This window comes from Lepisma saccharinum, chromosome 8 (genome assembly GCF_977018435.1).
Source record: "Lepisma saccharinum chromosome 8, izLepSacc3.1, whole genome shotgun sequence".
NCBI lineage: Eukaryota > Metazoa > Arthropoda > Insecta > Zygentoma > Lepismatidae > Lepisma > Lepisma saccharinum.
The window spans coordinates 80,730,259-80,753,564 of NC_139236.1; the positions used below are offsets into that span (position 1 = coordinate 80,730,259).

Below are 23,306 nucleotides of genomic sequence, written 5' to 3' on the forward strand. Positions count from 1 at the left end.
TCAGCATTTTAGCAAAACACTCGAGTACGAAAATACTCTACATATGTGCACTGTGCGAATAGAACATTTTGCTTTGGAGGGACGGCCACCCAGTGGCGTATTTGTGATTATCATTTTGGGAAGTAATTTGTTTGGGAGGGAAGTATGTAAATTTGTATATACATTACCAGTGAGTAAACTAAACTATTGCCTTTAGGTTCTAAGTGCCTTAGAACATTGGTTCTAATATAGGTCACTAATATTGTGATAACATTGATATGTAATTTTCAAACAATTACTACATTTACTATACATTGTAAGAAAAGCCAAACTCCCAAACTCGTAAGGGTAAAGAGCTATTGAACTACAGTAAACCCTCGTTAACACGAATCCCAAGGGACCGGAAAATCAAGAGTTCGCGTTAAAAAAAATTCGTGCTAACCGGGGACTCAAATTTTATTGTTGCAGTACAGTTCTTTCTACACATTAACCATTTACAATATGTATTATGTATGTCATCATAGATTTGGCAATTCCATACTGTTCAGCAATTGTCGTTTTGTTCAATGCACCACGGTCTACTTCCTCTAGGATTTTCAGTTTTGTTTGCAGATCTATGCCTCTCTGCTTCCTATTGGCCATGACTCGCGTCTTACTGCTTGCAACTTGATGTTACTCGTACTCGAATAAAAAAACACATCTGAACACACAACTGAATTTGTTAGTTAAATACGTACAGTATAGCTCGTTGTTGACGCGATGATCGCGGTTGTCGAGCAATTGCACCCAAGTTTTAATCTTGATGTTACTCGTACTGGCTATGTTTTAAAGAATAGAAAAAACACATTTGAACGCATTGTTCATCTGAATCTGTTGGTTACAATACGTTGATTGTTGACAAGATGATAGAGATTGTTGAGCGATTTCTTACATACCTAGCAGAGGAACAACAGAAGAAAATTATGAAAAACTTTGAAAGTTCGTGTTAAATGAAATCTATAGACGCAACGGACTAAAAAACAGTTCGTAATTCGTGGTAACTGAAATTCGCATTAACTGATAAAACTTGCTATAAGATACAAGGGTCGTTCAAGGTTGACCGGAATTTTCGTACGTAAAAAATCGATGAATAGCCGGATCATGATGAAACGTGCGGGTGACGTAATGTATTCCTTCGCGAGTAACTAGCGCCCGGCATAACGTATTTCGCGCATGCGCAGCAGTTGCAGCGAACATGGCGGCAAGCAGTGTGTCTGTGGCTGTGGAGCAGCGGTGTGTAATCAAATTTCTCGTGAAGGAGAAAGTGAAACCAGCTGAGATTTTCAGACGTTTGCAAGCACAGTATGGTGAACAAACGATGTCGCGGACAAGAGTGTACGAATGGTGTGAGCAGTTTCGCGAAGGACGGGAGCTGGTGACAAATGAAGCGCATGGACACATTCGCCCGACTGCAGTCACACCAGTGAATATCGCACGTGTTGAGCAAGTGATTCTTGAGAACCGGCGAGAAACAGTGCGGGATATTGCTGCCGAGGTGAATATCAGTGTCGGGAGTGTTGAGACAATCATTCACGACCACTTACGCTTCCGCAAAATCTGTGCAAGGTGGGTTCCCTGCCAGCTGACATTCGATCAGAAGTGGACACGCAGGACGGTCTGTGAACAGCTTCTGAATCGGTTTCGAGCAGAAGGTGATGAATTGTTGCAATCCATCATCACGTGTGATGAAACATGGTTGCACAATTCAACCCCAGAGACCAAAAGACGCAGCATGGATTGGCGGCATAAAGGTTCCTCGGCCCCCAAGAAAAGCAAAACGCAGCTGTCCGCTGGAAAGATCATGGCAAGTGTCTTCTGGGACATGAAGGGCGTTATCCATGTGGATTTTCTGGACAAAGGGAGCACGATTAATGCCCAGTATTACTCCACATTGTTGAGTGGTGCTGTACGAAAGTCCATTCGCAAGAAAAGACCTGGGATGTTGTCTGGAAATGTCATTCTTCTCCATGACAATGCCCGCCCTCACACGGCCAACGTGACAACAACAACTCTGGCCGACATGCGCTGGGAAGTTCTGCCCCATCCCCCCTACAGTCCGGATTTAGCCCCCAGTGACTATCATTTGTTTGCACCCCTTAAAGACCATCTGGGAGGGAAGAAGTTCACGACAGACGAAGCACTGCGGAGCGATGTCCTCCAGTGGCTACGACAACAACCAAGTTCTTTCTACGCCAAAGGAATTCGGGAGCTGCCAGAACGATGGCAACGGTGCCTCGGCGCGCACGGAGAATACTTTGAAAAACTGACATAGTTTGGTGTTTCTTCTGCTACCTATTTCCTCTGCAGAAATAAAAGTCCCGGTCAACCTTGAACGACCTTGTACATCTCTGCCGGGACCAACATTTTGTTCATGTTAACCGAGTGTTCGTCTTAAGGGAGTTTGTGTTAACGAAGGTTTACTGTAATAACACCGAATACGTGACCAAATAAAGATTTTATACCTTTCTAAATACCTGATTGGTGACCGACTTGCACTTAAATACAAACAAAAACCGATATTTACACAATTTCTTGCTGCAAGAACCACAACTTTGATTTCAGAATAATAATGTGTTTCGACACTAACTAGAAATCCAAGGGAACTTTAATCAGCCTGACTAACTTTGATAAAATCATTTCGTGCATGTATCATTTTGACGAACAGCAAATACATTTCCAGGGGAAAGATACATCCCCAGTGCGTACCTAAATGCGCCAACACCTAATAAAAATGCTGATCCTTCTTACTCCTCAATACTATATTCACACAATAAATACTTTCCTTCAATAAAAATAAATTTAATTTCAGAAATGTCTCTTTATTCATTAAATTGTTTCACAATGCAACACGTTATTACAACATCATTTTCATAAACAATACAGTTAGTCGAGGCATGTATTTTTTATATCGAAATAGAGATGCGACACATTAGAAGTTAGAAATGGAGACCATGCGACGCACATTATTCTTTGGAAGATGTCATTTGGCTTCTCTGTTAGTAAAGTGCAACACAACAGGCTTTTTCTTGTAAAGATTTAAAACACCACTGAAAAGAAATTATAATTGAATATTAATTTACACAAAAGTGCATTGAATTAATGCCAAATTTTTAACCTGTAACATAATATGACAGATTTGTAGGATTATAAAAAGTGTTCCGTATAGGACGCCGAATTTGAATCGAGTGCTATTGTTTTTTTTCGAGGTTGGCAGACCTGTTCTTACCAATGTTGGCATCCGTTGTCATGCCAATTAATGTAGCCTCAATTGTTTTGACTCGCTTGTTGTGGTTTCCTTCCGAAAATCCTCGAATAATCCAGGAGCGTGAAATCCATCCATCCGCTGAGAACGACCGTGTGGTGTGGGTTTTGGCAGGTGGAGTGTGATCTTACACCAGGTGATTTCTTCTTATGGGGGTTTGTGAAATCACAGGTGTACGCCAACAAACCACGAACCCTTTTGGAACTGAAGGCGGAAATCATACGGGTGATTGGAGGCATCGGGCCAGACATCTGCGAGAGGGTTATCAATAATTTTGTGGAGCGTATAAATGCATGCAGACTCAGTAGGGGTGGACATATGCCTGACATTGTCTTTCATACGTAAATGAGAGATGATATTACTGCTTACATATATGTGAAATATAACTATTTTCATGATACTTTCCCTATGTTTATTTAATTTTCTCATTCGGCGTCCTATACGCAACACCCTATATTAATAACAAGGTGCAAGTTTAATGTCTAGGATATATATACATGTCAATGTGAAAGACTATTCTTTAGATAATGTAGTGTTTAATGAATAAGGATTCTCCAAATAAACAATAGATCTAGTAAAAGTCTTTATTTATTGGCTTCTACTATTACCCTACCAAGACGTTATCTCTAAATGATTGTTCTTACTCATAAAATAGCTTCTTACAAAATGTTTTAACAATTCCGGAAAATGCAGAATATATGTTAGTTATATCGTATTGTTCGTTCGGAGTTGTAAATTGTCGCGTGGCAACGTATATGTCAATATTTGTATACAGCAGGAAAACAGCACCTCATTTTGGCCGCAATGTAAGTATTTTTTCTATTTGGCATGTCTGAAAAGTGTATTTGTATATGCTCGTAAAGCCTAGTTTCCATTCTGACAAGTTCCAGACTCATGATGCGCAACATGCGCCGGCGCATGTTGCGTGTCATTTGGTACACTGTTTCCAATTCAAAACTACTTCTGCAAAATTCGCCCGCAACAACACTGGAGTGCAGGACCTCAGTGTAGCGTTGTGCAGTGCTTTAGAGTAGTCAGTGTTTCTTCTCTTGTATTGTAATAATTTGATGCTGATTTAACTTGTGTAAAGATGGACAATACAGCTATGGCGGGTTTTGTGGTTATGGCAGGCGCGTACTGGTGACATTCCACAACACTGACTCCTGTTCATATTGCTCTATATGTTTTACTACTTTATCTTTCGACCACTCCATATTGTCCACAAAACGAACACTCACGTACAACTACACAACCAACTACACTCTGAAAAAAAATTAGCATCACTTCATTATTTTTGGTCGTCAGCATTTCGCTCGTGAATTATCAGTTGTTTTATTGATTTAATTCGACTTGTCGATTTGTTTTCCTAACAATTATATAAAACACTATATCTGTACAATATATTTTTATTATTTAAGTCATAGTTACGTACATAATGCACTTTACAGAACTAATAACAAAATTATTGCAAATATAGCTTGTGGAACGTTTTCGCACAAAGACAATTTTTACAAGTAAAAAGATTGTACAAAGGTTTTAAATGCATCATGATATGTCAATTTGTAATGATATTAAGTAAATACATTGACTAGTACTTATTGTGGCCACCCCTGGCCTTCCTAAGTGCTTCCAGCCTTCGAGGCATGCTATGAATGAGATTTTGATAATATTCGACCTCAATTTCATTCCAAACATGTACAATTGCTGCCATAAGTTCCTCTTTTGACCTGTACGTCTGATTACCAAGTTTTTTGCACATCATAGCCCACAGGTTTTCTATAGGATTCTTGTCTGGAGAGTTTGGCGGCCACCAAAGTCTTTCAATATTCATATCATGAAACCAGTTATTCACCACCTGAGCACGGTGGAGGTTGCATTATCGTCTTGAAAAATAAAGTAATCCAAATTCTGTCCAGAAAAATGATCTCCTGTAGTTTGTAGAACTTTCCGATTCAGGATTTCCAGATATTGATCAGCCTTAACGGCACACGTGCAAATATGCATCCTGCCAATCCCTTTTGCAGAGAAACATGCCCAAATCATAACACTGCCACAAAACTTTTGAGTTTCTAAAATACAAGATTTTGCAAGTTCTTCTCCCTTCCGCATACACAGTTTAACTGAGCTGTCATTCCCCAGCAATTTAAATCGTTTTTCATCAGAAAATATCACATGTTCCCAATCTGTATCATTCCATGCGCCATAACGTGTGACAAACTCACGTCTAGCTTTTGCATGTGCGTCAGTTAGTCTGGGTTTTTTACGTGGGACGTGTTTAGAAACACACCGTTTCTTAAATTTGGGATACTACAGTAGCATGAGTAAGATTGATTCCCACCTCATTTCGAAGTTTATGTGCAATTTGGCGTGAACTCATTCCTCTGTTCTTCAGTGCCATGTCCTTTATCACACGATGCAGTCGAGGTGATGTCTTTTTCTTTCTGCCACAGTGACTTCTCAGTGATGATTTTCCATGTTCTTGTTGCTTTTGCAGGCAGCGGCTAACTGTGGATTGATGCATTTGAAGTTGTCGACCAATTTCTCTCTGAGAATGACCATCCATATGCAAAGCAAGAACCATTCCTTGCTTACGTGGTGAAATGTCGCACTTTCTGCCCATTTTTTTTTCAAGAAAACATGCTCAAATACACTACACACCACCAGAACACTTCACAAATATGATAACGTATACAAACTGTCAATAATGAACATGTAGTTGCAACATAAAACACGTCACAAGTTGCACTACTAACAATCGTTTTACAGATTCATGACAATTGATTACAAAGCCTTGCAGCAGTAACTGATTGCAACACCCTCTAGCGGACACTCCAAACACTAAATCAACAAAATAATAACACCACACTACGCAGTGATACCAGACCAATGCTTCAATCAATTGATTTCAAGTTGTGCAGGAAAGATGCATACATGCGAAACTCAAAATTGTCAACATCCATAATAAGAATACAGTGATGCTATTTTTTTTTTACAGAGTGTACAACAACTACACTCAAATAATAGGACGTTGTGTCGTGACGCCGCTTCAGTCCTAATTTCCTTTCTATCTTGAATTCTCTCATTTACCTTCTCTTTCTTGCTTTATCTTCGCCTCTCTTTACATAAGAAAACATCTACCTTTCTTCAGAACAATTTTCTAGACTAAGCTTTCTAAATTGTAATAATGGATGAGAAACACACAGCTATTCAGCAGCCAGCAACAGTGAATTATAGGGAATAAGATTAGTGGGAGAAAATGAACAATTTATTATGAAATTATTACTTTATTAATATTTTCCTCTGGTTATCTTCAGAATAAATAAAACTACTTCTCCTGCTACTACTATCACTAATAATAATAATAATAATAATAATAATAATAATAATAGGTTTTCATCTTCCTGAAGCAAGAATGGTTTGTCTAGCACATTGCATTCAACTTCAATGTGAATGCCTTGCTTTGTTTCTGTATGAATTCAGGAAGTAGACTGCCCATAACTTGTTCTTCTGTAAACTTCTTTTGAATTACTTTATCTTTCCTCTCAAATATCGTCCTTTACAGAATAAAGAAAACTAGAGAAGAGAATAAGTTGTTCGTTCACTCTTTATTCTGTATCGAGAAAGTTAAGAAATTGAAAAGAAGAGGAACTGAACAGATTAAAAGTGATAACTTCCTAGAGTAAAATGGCTTTCGTTCATGTTGGTACCCTTTTCTGAAATTAGCTTTCTGGAATATTGTAGAAAGACGAGATTTTCTTTGAAAAGTAAATGCCATAATATACCTGTTACGTAACATACAGTCGTATCAAGAAGGAAAAGACCGAGGCCAACTTGTGAACTACAGTGAACAGTCATTTGTTTTGTTAAACATTACGTTTCTGCTTCCCCTGTGCACGGTTGTCTCCTTTGATGCCACAAAACTCTTGATACCGATGAAGATGAGGGCAATACGATGAGAAATGTCACGCATTTTGGCAACGAAGGGGCAGAATTACATAGTAAGCAGCTGATTGCATCCCCCACGCTCGCTTAGGGTTGAAAACTTGACGACAGTGCGGGAAGGGGTTTGCACTTCTTGGTAGAACAGTACTTGTAATGTTAGCATATTGATATTTTCTCTAATATAATCTGAGAATAGAATATATATTAGAATCCTCACCTAAATGTGGTCCAATGAAACTATATCCAAGAATAGGTTTTGGCAAGTCACCTGAAAAGAAGAACGTAAGATGGTATTAGCAAATTAGAATTATATTAGCAAATAAAAGAATACTCATAACAGATATTCATGTATTTAACATTTGTAATAATGATATTTTTTCTATACCCACGGCTTGAGTTGAAGACAAGAATTTATAACTAAAATTGTAATCCGAAATTGATGTGTACATTTCCTGTAGTACACCCAAACTCGTTGTTAGAATAACGTTAAATCATTAACTTTAGAGAAAAAGCTGTTAAATTTTAACGGTAGAATATTGCAAACTTTAAGGTAACTTCTAGCAGTATGAGTTACAATCATTACAAGTTACAATCATTAAAAAATATTTGTTTTTGTGGAACCATATAAACTGTAACTGAATGATGAAAATATTCTCTCGGACTATCGACCAGGTGAATTTTGGAAAAGATTACAAGCTTTCGAGAGCTAACGTCACTCTCATCTTCAGGGCAGATAGCTTAAGAGAATATTTTCATCATTCGTCGACAGAAAAAATCCCATGACTTACTGCAGTAACTGAATGGCTTTTCAAATTTTCTGAATAACTTAATTTCCTTTTCAAAATCAACATATTGCACACAAGACTCATATTTCACTAAGTAAATCTATGTTTACTGTTATTAATGTGGCAACTTTCTCTAACATATTTTAAGGTACCTTAAAAGTAGTACACACATCAGGACTAAATACAGTGTTTACATTACTTACGTCTCCTTCTACCTCTCATATAGGGTCTTGGTTCAATTATTGGAGTATCAACACCTGAAAAAGAAAGAAGAAAAAAGAGTTACGTATTTCATTTTTCAAAAAACGTGAAACAGTAATCAAGCATAATTATTCCAGTTTACATCGATAATCGTGATTGTACACATAAAACATTTACTACACGAGAAACATAACAATGCTTTATTCTGATAAACGCAAAACATCTAATACATATTTACTTTTGTAGCGAAAATAAGTTACTGTAACTGAAATGAATTAACAAGTGGATTGTAAGAAGTAAGTTTATGGTGTCATCTGTTGGCAACATTAACGAAATGTGATTAATTTGGTTAACTTTACTTTGCTTTTCTGCCCTTTTGGGATAATTGCAAAGGTGTGGATGAGTGTTGAATAATTTGATTTGAATTAATGAAGTGACACTCCCAGGCCGGGAATCGAGCCGTGGAACTTCGATGGTGGAGATGGAATATCAGCCGAGCTGGCTCGAAACATTTTTGATTTCATTTCAGTGTTTCTATCGTTAGATTCAACAGTCAAAAATATTGTTACAATTACACGCGCACGTATATATACAAATTAAATATATGAATACATACACAAACATACAAACATGTTAAATATCCAGAATTTTGCAATAAAATTGCAGGTAATATCCCATGAAGACGAAACTTCGCATGGTAGTTCTCATTGATATCTGTATTAACGTTGCACACGAACTGAAATCCATGTATTAACGGTGAAAGGCCATAATATGAAGCGAACGCCTTTACTAAGATAGGAGGCCCCGTAGCACCTGCGATAACGGGGAACACAATAACACAGTAAGCGAATCCCTTTCTTAAGATAGGAGAGCCCGTATCACAAGAAGTGAGTCCCTGTGTTAACGTCGAAAGGCCCGCAGCACAGGAAGCGAAATTCATGTATTAACGAGGAAACCCTGCAACACAGGAAGCAAAATTCATGTATTAACGGGGAAACCCTGCAGCACAGGAAGCGAAATCCATGTATTAACGGGGAAACCCTGCAGCACAGGAAGCGAAATTCATGTATTAACGGGGAAACCCCGCAGCACAGGAAGCTAAATTAATGTATTAACAGGGAAACCACAGCACAGGAAGCTAAATTCGCGTATTAACGGGGAAATTCAGCAGTACAGGAAGCAAAAATTATGTATTAATGAGGAAACCTCGCAGCACAGGAAGCGAAAATCATGTATTAACTGGGAAACCCCGCAGCACAGGAAGCTAAATTCGCGTATTAACGGGGAAATTCAGCAGTACAGGAAGCAAAAATTATGTATTAATGAGGAAACCTCGCAGCACAGGAAGCGAAATTGATGTATTAACTGGGAAACCCCGCAGCACAGGAAGCTAAATTCATGTATTAACAGGGAAACCACAGCACAGGAAGCTAAATTCGCGTATTAACGGGGAAATTCAGCAGTACAGGAAGCAAAAATTATGTATTAATGAGGAAACCTCGCAGCACAGGAAGCGAAAATCATGTATTAACTGGGAAACCCCGCAGCACAGGAAGATAAATTCGCGTATTAACGGGGAAATTCAGCAGTACAGGAAGCAAAAATTATGTATTAATGAGGAAACCTCGCAGCACAGGAAGCGAAATTCATGTATTAACTGGGAAACCCCGAAGCACAGGAAGCTAAATTCATGTATTAACAGGGAAACCACAGCACAGGAAGCTAAATTCGCGTATTAACGGGGAAATTCAGCAGTACAGGAAGCAAAAATTATGTATTAATGAGGAAACCTCGCAGCACAGGAAGCGAAAATCATGTATTAACTGGGAAACCCCGCAGCACAGGAAGATAAATTCGCGTATTAACGGGGAAATTCAGCAGTACAGGAAGCAAAAATGATGTAGTAATGAGGAAACCTCGCAGCACAGGAAGCGAAATTCATGTATTAACTGGGAAACCCCGCAGCACAGGAAGCTAAATTCGCGTATTAACGGGGAAATTCAGCAGTACAGGAAGCAAAAATTATGTATTAATGAGGAAACCTCGCAGCACAGGAAGCGAAATTCATGTATTAACTGGGAAACCCCGCAGCACAGGAAGCTAAATTCATGTATTAACAGGGAAACCACAGCACAGGAAGCTAAATTCGCGTATTAACGGGGAAATTCAGCAGTACAGGAAGCAAAAATTATGTATTAATGAGCAAACCTCGCAGCACAGGAAGCGAAAATCATGTATTAATGAGGAAACCCCGCAGCACAGGAAGCAAAATTCATGTATTAACGGGAAACCCAGTGGCAGAGGAAGCGAATCACTTTGTGAAGCAAAGTAGCACCACTCACCATGTGTACAAAATTGGAGATAAGACTGATTTTCCTGCGTGCCATTGTTGACTTAACTAAGTAACTATGTAGCCTTCTTAAAACCGAAGGTTCATGGCCGCAGCAGCACAGGCCTTCCATCTGTCCCTATCCTGAGGAAGATCTATATACTCTTTTCCATCTCTACCAATTTCCTTTAGGTCCATCTAAACATTATCCCTCCATCTTCGTCTTGGTCTTCCTACTGGTCTCTTACCATCAGTTGACTTACGAAATGTAATTATTATCAGACATTCCCCTTACTCCCTTACTCTTCACGCTTAGCCCCTGGCGAATATTTGCTCTACGGACCACTTATAGAGGCTCTTTATGGAACACATTTAAATCTGATGAAGTTCAGCAGGTGACATACTCCTGGCTGAGATAGCAACCCAATAATTCATTTCTAAGGGCATCGATTCACTGAAGGTACGCTGGCAGAAGCGAATTCATAGACAAAGTAACTATATTTAAAAGTAACATGAAAAAAGCAACCATGTTCAACCGTGAGTAACGCTGTTGCCAGTTTGGTTATACATTGAACATGCCTCGTAGAAACACTCACACAATATACAAGATAATGATTACCTATAGGTCCTTGGTACAACGGATCAATTGGATTCCCACCAAATGAATAGAGATTATCCCCTGCGTTATCTGTGATATAAGAATTTAAAAAAAAAACAGATTAGTTATTAACAATGGATAATCTGAATATGTAGTTCATGTGTAGTAGGAGTAGTACATAACGAAGTAATGGTACAAATAACTTGCTATTATCTTTGATTTCGAGTTGTCACTCTCTGAGGCAGATATTTTTAAGCAGAACTTTAACTGTGATCTATTTCAAACAAAATATTATTACCTACATACATGTAACCTACTATAGCTGCAACTAGAAATTTGTGATAATATTATTAAAGATACAGACTTTACAAATCAGATATTTTGTTGCATTTAACTTCATTTATAATCTATAATAGTAGTTGAATTTTATTTTTTGAACTTTACTTCATTTATAGTGTACAGTAAGGACAGAATTTTACTTCATTTGTAATCTAAAGCAGTTTTTTAATTTTAGTTCATTTGTAACTATGTAAGGTGGGTGTGCGCAATTTCGCCATGTTTTCAATTCTGCCAGATACCTGTATTTCCCAACACGTCGGCCTAAGTCGGCAGATGGTGCTAGTGTATAGGTAGGTAGCGCACGCTGATCGTGTTTTGTCTCATTTTGATGGGGAGGAGCTAGACGGAAAAGACAGGCAGCCATTGTGTGTGCGAGACGTAGCGTTGTTATAAGATCGAGAGCAACGAAGTGCGGTCCTTTTGTCCAGGAAGGAGGGTTCGAAGCTATGTAGCAAGTATTGCATTGTGAAGACGAACGCTTTCTGCCTACAATGATATGTGTAGTGTTGTGTCGTATACATTGAGAGTCATATTTTCACCCCATTTGTGTAGTCATTGGAAGTGCTTGCAATTTCGCCATGTATCGCATGCCTACCTTCCTATTTACAAAACTGGACTTGTATCCAAGATGGCGGCTTTCAAGATGGCCGCCGTCAAGGGCACCCCCCCTTATGACTTCCCCCTAGGCCTAATGTGGTCACACATGGTTGTTATTCATCAATTTCCACTAAAACGATTTTTACAAGGGGTGGTAAGGGACTTTTGGCCCACCCTGTATATTATGTATGTCATTACTATCTATACTTTTTTCATTATATTCATGGGGTGAAAATATGTTTGTTTTGTAGCGCGGTTTGTCTTGTCCCCTCTGTTTACAGTGGGTGGCAAAATTGTGTACAGGGTGTATGCAATTTCGCCAGTTGCAAGGTTTTTTTCTTTTGTCTTTTGAAGTACCTGATTAATAGCGCATGAACGTGATTTTTTTTCCACACATACCGTAACATATATACTATCAATTTCCAGTACAGACGTTATCATCATACTTATCAGGAATTTGTAACGGTCGTTCAAAGCTTAACGTGGCGAAATTGCGCACACCTACCTTACGTAGTTCTTTTACGTAATTTATAATCCAAAATAATGGATGAGTTTTACTTCGTTTATAATCTACTACGTTAGTGGTTGAAATTTCTTCATTGATATCTAAAGTAGTGGTTGAATTTAATTAATTTATAATAACAGCATTAAGACTTGTTTCCATGATAACCAAAAACTCAATATGTACTTTTTTCGTACAAAGTCTGAAGAAGACCTTGCTAGAAGGTTGAAACGTAACATTTAGCTTATGTTTTAAAATAAAATAAATTCTGCCTTGGTCAGTATATTGAGTTTTTGGTTAATTTATAATCTAAAGTAGTGGTTGAATTTAATTAATTTATAATCTAAAGTAGTGGTTGAATTTAATTAATTTATAGTCTAAAGGAGTGGTTGAATTTAATTAATTTATAATCTAAAGTAGTGGTTGATTTTAATTATTTTTTAATCTAAAGTAGTAGTTGAATTTAATTAATTTATAGTCTAAAGGAGTGGTTGAATTTAATTAATTTATAATCTAAAGTAGTGGTTGATTTTAATTATTTTTTAATCTAAAGTAGTAGTTGAATTTAATTAATTTATAGTCTAAAGGAGTGGTTGAATTTAATTAATTTATAATCTAAAGTAGTGGTTGAATTTAATTAATTTACAGTCTAAAGGAGTGGTTGACTTTAATTAATTTATAGTCTAAAGGAGTGGTTGACTTTAATTAATTTATAGTCTAAAGTAGTGGTTGAATTTAATTATTTTATAATCTAAAGTAGTGGTTGAATTTAATTAATTTATAATCTAAAGTAGTGGTTGAATTTAATTAATTTATAATCTAAAGTAGTGGTTGAATTTAATTATTTAATAATCTAAAGTAGTGGTTTACTTTAATTAATTTATAACCTAAAGTAGTGGTTGAATTTTATTAATTTATAATCTAAAGTAGTGGTTGAATTTGATTAATTTATAATCTAAAGTAGTGGTTGAATTTAATTAATTTATAATCTAAAGTAGTGGTTGAATTTTATTAATTTATAATCTAAAGTAGTGGTTGAATTTGATTAATTTATAATCTAAAGTAGTGGTTGAATTTGATTAATTTATAATCTAAAGTAGTGGTTGAATTTAATTATTTAATAATCTAAAGTAGTGGTTTACTTTAATTAATTTATAACCTAAAGTAGTGGTTGAATTTTATTAATTTATAATCTAAAGTAGTGGTTGAATTTGATTAATTTATAATCTAAAGTAGTGGTTGAATTTAATTAATTTATAATCTAAAGTAGTGGTTGAATTTTATTAATTTATAATCTAAAGTAGTGGTTGAATTTTATTAATTTATAATCTAAAGTAGTGGTTGAATTTGATTAATTTATAATCTAAAGTAGTGGTTGAATTTGATTAATTTATAATCTAAAGTAGTGGTTGAATTTTATTAATTTATAATCTAAAGTAGTGGTTGAATTTGATTAATTTATAACCTAAAGTAGTGGTTGAATTTTATTAATTTATAATCTAAAGTAGTGGTTGAATTTAATTAATTTATAATCTAAAGTAGTGGTTGAATTTAATTATTTAATAATCTAAAGTAGTGGTTTACTTTAATTAATTTATAACCTAAAGTAGTGGTTGAATTTAATTAATTTATAATCTAAAGTAGTGGTTGAATTTGATTAATTTATAATCTAAAGTAGTGGTTGAATTTAATTAATTTAATAATCTAAAGTAGTGGTTGAATTTAATTATTTAATAATCTAAAGTAGTGGTTTAATTTAATTATTTTATAATCTAAAGTAGTGGTTGAATTTAATTAATTTTTAATCTAAAGTAGTGGTTGAATTTAATTATTTAATAATCTAAAGTAGTGGTTTACTTTAATTAATTTATAACGTAAAGTAGTGGTTAAATATAATTATTTAATAATCTAAAGTAGTGGTTAAATATAATTATTTTTCAATCTAAAGTAGAGGTTGAATTTAATTAATTTATAGTCTAAAGGAGTGGTTGAATTTAATTAATTTATAATCTAAAGTAGTGGTTGAATTTAATTAATTTATAATCTAAAGTAGTGGTTGAATTTAATTAATTTATAATCTAAAGTAGTGGTTGAATTTAATTATTTAATAATCTAAAGTAGTGGTTGAATTTAATTATTTAATAATCTAAAGTAGTGGTTTACTTTAATTAATTTATAACGTAAAGTAGTGGTTAAATATAATTATTTAATAATCTAAAGTAGTGGTTAAATATAATTATTTTTCAATCTAAAGTAGAGGTTGAATTTAATTAATTTATAGTCTAAAGGAGTGGTTGAATTTAATTAATTTATAGTCTAAAGTAGTGGTTGACTTTAATTAATTTATAGTCTAAAGTAGTGGTTGACTTTAATTAATTTATAGTCTAAAGCAGTGCTTGAATTTAATTAATTTATAATCTAAATGAATGGTTAAATTTTATTAATTTATAATCTAAAATAGTGGTTGAATTTAATTAGTTTTATTAATTTATAGTCTAAAGTAGTAGTTGAATTTAATTAATTTATAATCTACAGAAGTGGTTGAACTTTTTACTTCATTTATTATCTACTACATTAGCGGTTGAAATTTCTTCATTCGTATCTAAAGTAGCAGTTGAATTTAATTAATTTATAATCTGAAGAATTGGTTGAATTTAATTATTTTATAATCTAAAAGTGGTTGAATTTAATTAATTTATAGTTTAAAGTAGTGGTTGAATTTAATTAATTTATAATCTTCAGAAGTGGTTGAACTTTTTACTTCATTTATATTCTATAGTGGTACTTACATGTCGGTTGTCTGGGAGGGCATTGCATTTTCGTGCAGGAAGGAAGTCCCATCCATGTGCATCGACACGTGTTGCAGTCTTCTCTCCATTGGTCACCCCTTCTGCACTCCACTGGCGGCCGTTGTGCTAGCAAGGAAACAATTAACAAGCTATTAATGACTACAGTCCATCAGCTCGGAATATATGAACTCACCTGGCCTATAGTCAGAGGGGAAATCTGCAATTCAACCCTTGAAGATGAGTGATGTTAGCTCTAAAAATGTTGGAATATTTTTTAGAACTCACCCAACTATATTCTGTCCCTGGAGTATGTGTAGCATGCGAACGAAACAAATCCTCTGCCCAAGTAGGACTCGAGAAGGCTCGACCAATGAAGACGTGGCATGGAGGGGCCAATGCGATTTCAGCTGTTTGCAGCAGAGAGGATTGCTTCGCTCCGCCATCTACCGTTACGTGTTTGCTCTGCAATTTCCTTGGATAGACTGCATGTCGATTATTGCCTATTTCATTGTATTAAACAAGGATTATAATACATTGTTTATTTGTTTCAGCACTGTTATATCGCACTGGTTTAATCGCAACGTTGAGAACTAATGATAACCATGTATAGCTGAAATAATATACTGTCAATGGAAAAACAAATTCACCTTATTCTGTATAAAGGCAAAGTTAAATTATAACTTGTGATCCTTACGTAAAACGTTAGGCAACAGATGTACACTACACAAATATATTTACAAGTATTCACGACTTAACCCAAAACCGAAATTGTAATTTCGTGATTAAACATAGGGGAGATTTCAGTTTGTTACTTGTAAGTTAAGATTATTATTTTAAATAAATTGATGTTCATAGGAATTATATACTCACCCAGTACTTCAGGTTGTATAAAGTCATTTACGATATCTGAAAATAAAAAGGCAATTGAATACTTTGTTACTGAGTCATTAGACGAAATATATAAGTTGCATACTGCGCGTAAGTCTTGTTCGCTTGCAGTTACGAAAAATTGGCGTGTGTTAGAGGCAGGAAGAGTTCACAGCGGAAGTCAATAAGTCAGGATATCCTCAGCATGTAAGAAATACCAGCTTCATTGTGCAAGTGCACTTGACATTCTAGTTCTTGGTGTGCAAGAAGACAACGTGTGAGCAGGGGAGCTGCTGCAGGTGGGCTTCGGCCCACGATGAAATGGTTCTTGGTTCTTGTACCCTCTCCTGTCCACTCAAATAGCAAGAACTCTCCCTACACATACCGAGGGATTAATGAAAAGAATGAGAGAAAGAGTTTAGCAAATAGAGATAAGGTAACAGATTGAGAGCAAAGGAGTTATAGCGAGAGAGAGAGAGATAGAGAATGAGAGAAATAGAGATGAGTGGCAGAAAGAGAACAAAACAGTAGAAGAGAAAGAAAGAGGAAGGAAGAGAAAAGATAGGGACACAGAAGAAGAAAGAAATACAAGCAGAGTGTCAATAATTTAGAGAAACAACGGAATAAATAAGAAAGAAATAAGGAAACGTGGAACGAAAGATATATAACGGCTAATGATAGGAAACAGTAGAAGGAAGATAGAAAAAAAGGGTGAGGTAAATTGAGAAACAGAGAAAAAAGAAATATTCAGATAGAGAAAGGGAATAACAGAACAGAAAGAGAAGAAAGAATGAATCAGGGAAACAGACAAGGAATGTGATGCATAGATAAACAGCTGAAGAAAGTAAAATAGAGGATCAAAATAGAGAAACATTAAGACAGAGATAAAGAGGAAAGAAGTAGTTAGAGAAAGAGAGTAAGAAAGAATGAAAGGAAGGAAAAAGAGAAAGAGAAGAAGATAGAAGAACAAGAGGAAGTAACCATGACAACCGAAGCAGAGCACACTAGAAAATAAAAATATGTTTCCCGCTCTTGAGCCCAGCCCTACAAAAATTCTCTGATGACGTTACTGTAACTCTTGAATTTCTGCGTTTGCATGGAGGCTGACATCTCTTCCATGAGGGAAACGTGATTTGAAGAACTGGCTACCAACTCTCCTTCAACACACAAAAGTGCACAGACTCTTTCCAACAAACATTTTAGTTCTTATGTAATTAGGCGCTTGAATCAGCATTTATTACTTGGCAGATCTCTATCTGTAAACAAAATTTTATCATTCTTTCTCTTTCGTTGTTTCTTAAAGTTTACGCGAACAAGAAGGCGGACAGCCCAATACTGACGTATCATAAACCCTTACTTATTATTATCACTATAAGAGGAAAATATGCCCAAATTTGTCTACTTTACACAACACTACTTTGTACATTAATATTACCACTTACTTACTACATTATTTACTTACAATGTAGTACACAGTATGGCGCGGTCGTTTAGTAATAGATAATTTGTGATTCCTTTTGACAGATATTTGTTAGGAGTATCCGAAAATATTTTGAAATATGCATTCTATTGAACCGATAAATAATATCTATCGTATACACGTTGACATCAATTTCTGTACAGTTTACTTTCAATATCCAAGTAAATGAATTTATTGTTGTGTGTATTATTTACTTTATAAACACTACAAACCAGTACCATGTGATTCTTGTTCGCATTATCCTTTTGTACGTAATGCAAAAATGTTCCCAGTTTCTATACTTTAAAGTTAACTTATATTTAAAACTTTTGCCACAGTCCAGTCATTTAAAGTGTTTGTTTACTAAATATAAGGCTTTGTTAGTTAAATTTAAGAAAGCTAAAGTACTAATGATATCATTACAGTTGTATTTCTATGCTTTACAAAGTTTACATTCTACGTCATAAGAAATGAATAAATTGTAATTCTTAAATACTTGATTAATATAATTAATAACATGTAAAGATTTTACCTTCTTTCATCATTCGATTACCACCTTTTCTGTTGTTAGCTGTAAAGAATTTTAAAATAATGGCAGAAAACATTAGCAATATGGAAATAAATATTCAAGAATTAAGAAGAAAATCAAATTATGTGTATGGGTGCATATGTATTGTAAAGATCGGTATTGATATTTACTGTTTTTATTGTGTTGGTTAACAGCTGGCCAGCAATTAGATATGTTTAATTAATATATGTTTATATGTGAATATAAATATGGGTAAATGTTTTTATTTGATTGTGCATTGCGAATGTTTGTTCTTTTTCCAAATTTTCTAAACCAAAGTTGTTTTAATCTTCATATTGAGAAGAACCTTGGTAATTGTAGAAATCAAATATCAGGGACATTTAAATAAATGAAAATACAAATAATGGGGACTATTCTTAATTTAAACTCCAAGGAGACACGAAAATATTCGAACAGAAATATGCATTATTAAAGAAAATTAATAAATAGAACAACTGTACTTACAGTATAAACAAGAATAATTAAATGCAGTGGACCTTACCGTAAAATTACCGTATTTTGTGCGTGGTCCTATAGTGCAAGCCAAAAACAGTTCCTCTCGCAATAGTATTTAAGCTACCAGTGAATGGAAAATATGTTTAAACTGAATTGGTAACATCTCATTCACTCCACGTGGACTTGACAAGAGCTGTCAGTACGATATTGGTGGGAAAAGTTTGAGGGGAGGATATACTGGGCTTCACGTAGACTTGACATATGGCTGTGAGAGGGAAAATGATCATTCGGAACTTCCTTTGAATTAGAGTGACGTTCGAATCAGGACTTCAATTTTACCCTGACTAATCGCGACTGACAACTGAGGGCAGATAAGAAGACTTTCACAAATCATTGGTTAGTGGGGGTTAAATGACCACCACCTCCGTACAAAAGGCAACCAATCTCACGTAGTTGAGGAGAAGGTGAGGACTGCACATCTACTGCTGTCTCTGGATAGCTGTCTTCGAGTTATACAAATAAAAACACGAAAAGTTCGAATTACATATGCAATTTTAACGTTGGGATCAATAGGAATTTCAAGGGGAATAAACTTCTGTTCGAATTACCGAAAAATTCGAAATATCCAAGTTCGAATTAAAAAGAGTCCGCAAGTTTTACATTGCATCCTTAGGGTTTGTTTTACAAATGACGTGCCAGCTTAGACATACACTTGAGAAAGTTCCCTGAAACTTACCGTAAGTCCTTCGTCCAGTGGTAGCAGCTGCTCCCGAGGAACTTATGGTGGCAGCACCGTCCACAGCAGGGGCAACTGAGGAACCTGACAGCGCTGTCGCAACGCTAGACGCCGCGCTAGCAGCGACGCCAGCGGCCAGGTTTGCAACCGCGAAGGGGTCCTGGATGGAAAGGGCTGCAGGTGGCGCGGCAGGCACTCCGCCCACAACAGCTGCTGTGCTAGGAGGCGCTGCAGCAGTGATTGCTGTCATAACGGTTGCTGCACTGCCAGCTGCTACATTTTCGCTTACCGCTGGAGGCGGAACGTTTTCTGCTGGTTTTGGCGTTGGTGCCTGCTCGGGAATTGGTGGCTGCGTTGAATCGGGCGTTGGTGCTGATTTTTTACCTTCTGCTGTGTCTGAACCTCCTGGGGTAACTAATCGCAAGAGAAACTCATTTATACAATGGGTTGAGTGAATATTAAACATTACAATGACTACATTATAGTACAAGAGGTTTATACCGGTACATTTCCCGCCACTGTGTACTCTGTCGCGTATGCTTAGTGCAAACATGGCGACTGGCCAGGCTGCTGTACCAGTCTTTCGAATGGACGAACAAATAATGTCAATAAGTCAATCGCTCCCTATATAGGGCAAATTCTTCTCCACTGACATTGTAATCAAATCTGAGTGTACAGATTCGCCTTTTAAACTTATAAACTCTAAATTCATTAGAGCATTTGGTATCCGGTCCCTAGCCTGAGCCGAGTTTAAGCTATGAATTTGATTCACATTCCATGGAATTGACGTCCTGGTTTATTATTAAAGGTACCAGGACATAAGTGCTTGCCCCTGAAAGTAGTCTTTTTTTTCAGGAGGTTCCCCCTTTTTCCCCACTCGCCACCCTTTGTGCCAGTTGCCTTCTCTTCCCCTCAGCTGTGCATGTGGCAACCAAGTGTTCGAATTTCCCTCGCAAAGGGAAGGACGAGCTCTGGCTGGCAGAGAGCTAAGCACGTGGTGTCTCCAGCGCCTCTCTCATTGGGTTGAAGCGCTCACGTGATAGCTGGCGACAGAAAACCAAGTGGCGGGAACTTTATCAGTATGAAGTAGTCTATAGCCTCGGTTCTTATACGGAAACGTAAGTCCCTTACAAAAACAGAACTAACTTAACTCAGTGCATTAAAATAACAAATATGTTGATCAGAATAAATGTAATGGAAATTAATTTCTCTTCAAGAAAGGTGTCAGGGGAGATCCTTTCGGACCTTTAATTATCTGCTACACCTTCATGAGCATGTTGAGGCCTCCCCGATGGCGTAATGGTAACATAGTCGCTTTGTATTCAAGGTGTCCCGGGTTCGATACCCGTTGGAGGCATACACTGATTCGGATGCCACTGCATGTCCAGTCCCGATTACCCTATCTATGCATAAAGTGGACTTAAACGAATACTTCATTAAGTTTGGAACTTGTGTCAATCTCTCTTCACCGTAGTGCGCTCTGCATGCATTCCAGGATAACGAGGCTCTGGCGCCACAATCCGTAGCCAATATAATATTCCGTGGGGCTCGTGTCCTGTTCAAGCTCGTTTTTGATTGTCCTTTCATCAAGTTCATATGATTACCTTTCATTATCATTTTCGCGATTGACCGAAAGTGAAATGAAACAAATACTAACGTGAAGCACGTTCCCCCCATGCCCCTCTCACTACATCTGCCAGTGCGTCGAAGGACATTTCAACCTGTAGGAAGACCAATACGAAAATGGTTGGGAAATACAGGGTGGCCCAAGAAAAGGTAACCGAAATGTAATACAACGTTTCTAGATTTCGGTTACCTTTTTTGGGGGTCGCCCTCTATTATATTGGATCTGAATTGCTATTGCCAAGGATAGGGATAGATGGAGGCCTGTTACGGACAAAGAGACACCTTCGGGTTCAAGCTTACCAGTCGGTAGTTTGTTACTAACAAATGTTTTTACTATTAATCGAATTTCACTATTGGTATCTTTGTTCGCTGAGATATTTTAGGCAGTCTGATTAATACAACATATTACTCACAGGCTCACTATTATTTACGTACAAAGATCTTCATTTATCATTAGAAGCAATATAAAAAATATAAAATTGTACAGATCGGTTAATTTGATGCAGGTTGAAAGATGGAGGTTGGCAATGCATGTCTGAAAAATAAAAATTGTGGTATACTTAATTGTCTCAATTCAACTTTTTGCTTTTATAATAGAACTATGCTATACCACGTACCGGTAAGTATAGAAACCGGTTCATTTAGCCAGAGATGTAACGCTGAATCAAAAAAATCACGTTTCAACATTGGTCAGTTGATCTCATGGGCGCCATCTTGAAAAATGGCGGCCGATCGAAAAAATAACATTACAGATCACGTCATAACTGTTATCATGCGTCTGCCATAAAAAAAATTAAAGTTACCAAAATTTAAGGAGTACGAAATATCATATAAGAAAATCTATTTATATTTTGGCAAATTGTTACTGTTGCTCAGCTGTGCGTAGAAAAGTCCTTGTAAATTCGCTCAATTGAACATTTTATGCTATTGTTGTAGTAGTCTGAGTGATTATTACGTGTAAATTGTGCCAAATGAACGTGGAAATAGACACTGGGATTATTTGCTTGAAGAGTAAACACATCGTCTTTAACGCAATGGCCGCCATTTTAGAAAATGGCCGCTGTCCAGGAAAAAGCAATGAACAATTAATACCTCGATTTCCATGCTTCTGACGCAAAAGTATGAAGAGACAAAATTTATAGAGTATAAAATTTCTTATCATAAGGGATATTTGTCCAATTGCAAATTAGTATCATTTTTAACTTTTCGATATAATTTTCTTTGTAAACTTATTGTGCGTTGTTAACGGCTTGTGTGTTCCACGTAACTGTTATTTCTGCATTTGAGAGTACAGTACATGCATAGAATTTAATTCCTTAAAAGAATACAGGATTTAAGTGGCACCCAAAAAGGCACATGTACAGATCTGTTCTTGGAATGACAGTTTTGAAAGAAATGAAGGAAAATCAAAACAGTCAGCTTAAAACTACTTCTTAAATGTTACCTTCTGCTGGCGGCTTATCAGGATTTGCCTCTGGCTCGTCTTTAAGTTTATCTGCAAAACAGTTATTAAAATTGTAAAAGTTAAGAAATTTAAAATAATGTTTTGATACAGTTTTACGTTTCAAAGAGATTGTTAGTTGTGTGAGAACATGTCACAACTTAATTTCTTGACTGAGAAGTGTAAAATTTTATGTAGCATTATTCTATTATATGAAACAAGGGATATAAGAAGCCACTTGAGAGAGGTTACAAATGGAAGGTTGTAAAGGGACCTGCACATGACAAACACAACCCATTAAAAAGCAGGAATAAAAAAAAAAACTTCCTTACAGACAGTGTAATACACAAGCTCTTCCTAAAAAGCAAAAAGCATTTGATAAAACAGTGTCGCCATCTCCCGACAAGAATGACAAACAGTTCAGAAGATGAAAAAATATTCCTGAGGAGAAATTCGGGAGGAATCAAGAGTATGCTCACATATTTTTCTCAGTTGCAGATTGTATACAAAATTTGTGTACGGTCTTAGAAAAAGATACATCCCCCATACAGCCTTAATACAAATAGTCTTAATGGGTAAAGTATTTCTTCCCACTACTGTATATCCTATACCACTGGTTCTCAAACTGTGTTACGCGTACCCCCAGGGGTACATGAACGACTTGAAGGGGGTACGCGATCAGCTCGGAAGAGAAATGTCGAGAATAAGCACAGGACAACATTTTTGCAGCAGGTGTGTAGAGCAGACTTCATAGCTTTTAACATTCAACAAGAAAATTGGGCTAATTTTGT

At 36.2% G+C, this 23,306-nt stretch overlaps 1 protein-coding gene across 1 annotated transcript; it reads right to left on the reverse strand.

Moving 5' to 3' along the window:
• Nucleotides 1–2,822: 2,822 nt before the first annotated feature.
• LOC145991198 (uncharacterized) lies at nt 2,823–22,643 on the reverse strand. The gene is made up of 9 exons (XM_083127088.1): nt 22,519–22,643; nt 19,449–19,862; nt 18,221–18,259; nt 16,233–16,268; nt 15,363–15,488; nt 11,157–11,225; nt 8,211–8,264; nt 7,440–7,490; nt 2,823–3,065 (listed from the first exon to the last, which is right to left on the reverse strand). The coding sequence occupies exons 2-9, from the start codon at nt 19,696–19,698 to the stop codon at nt 3,055–3,057; spliced, it is 636 nt and encodes a 211-aa protein (XP_082983214.1). The 5' UTR covers nt 19,699–19,862; nt 22,519–22,643; the 3' UTR covers nt 2,823–3,054.
• Nucleotides 22,644–23,306: the final 663 nt, after the last annotated feature.

Coding starts and splice junctions, on each gene's coding strand:
- LOC145991198 (XM_083127088.1), bottom strand. CDS start 19,698: ATGACAGCAATCACTGCTGCAGCGCCTCCTAGCACAGCAGCTGTTGTG. Junction 16,269..18,220: donor TAATCGAATGATGAAAGAAG/GTAAAATCTTTA, acceptor TTTTATTTTCAG/ATATCGTAAATGACTTTATA. Junction 11,226..15,362: donor CCCTCCCAGACAACCGACAT/GTAAGTACCACT, acceptor CTTATATCACAG/ATAACGCAGGGGATAATCTC.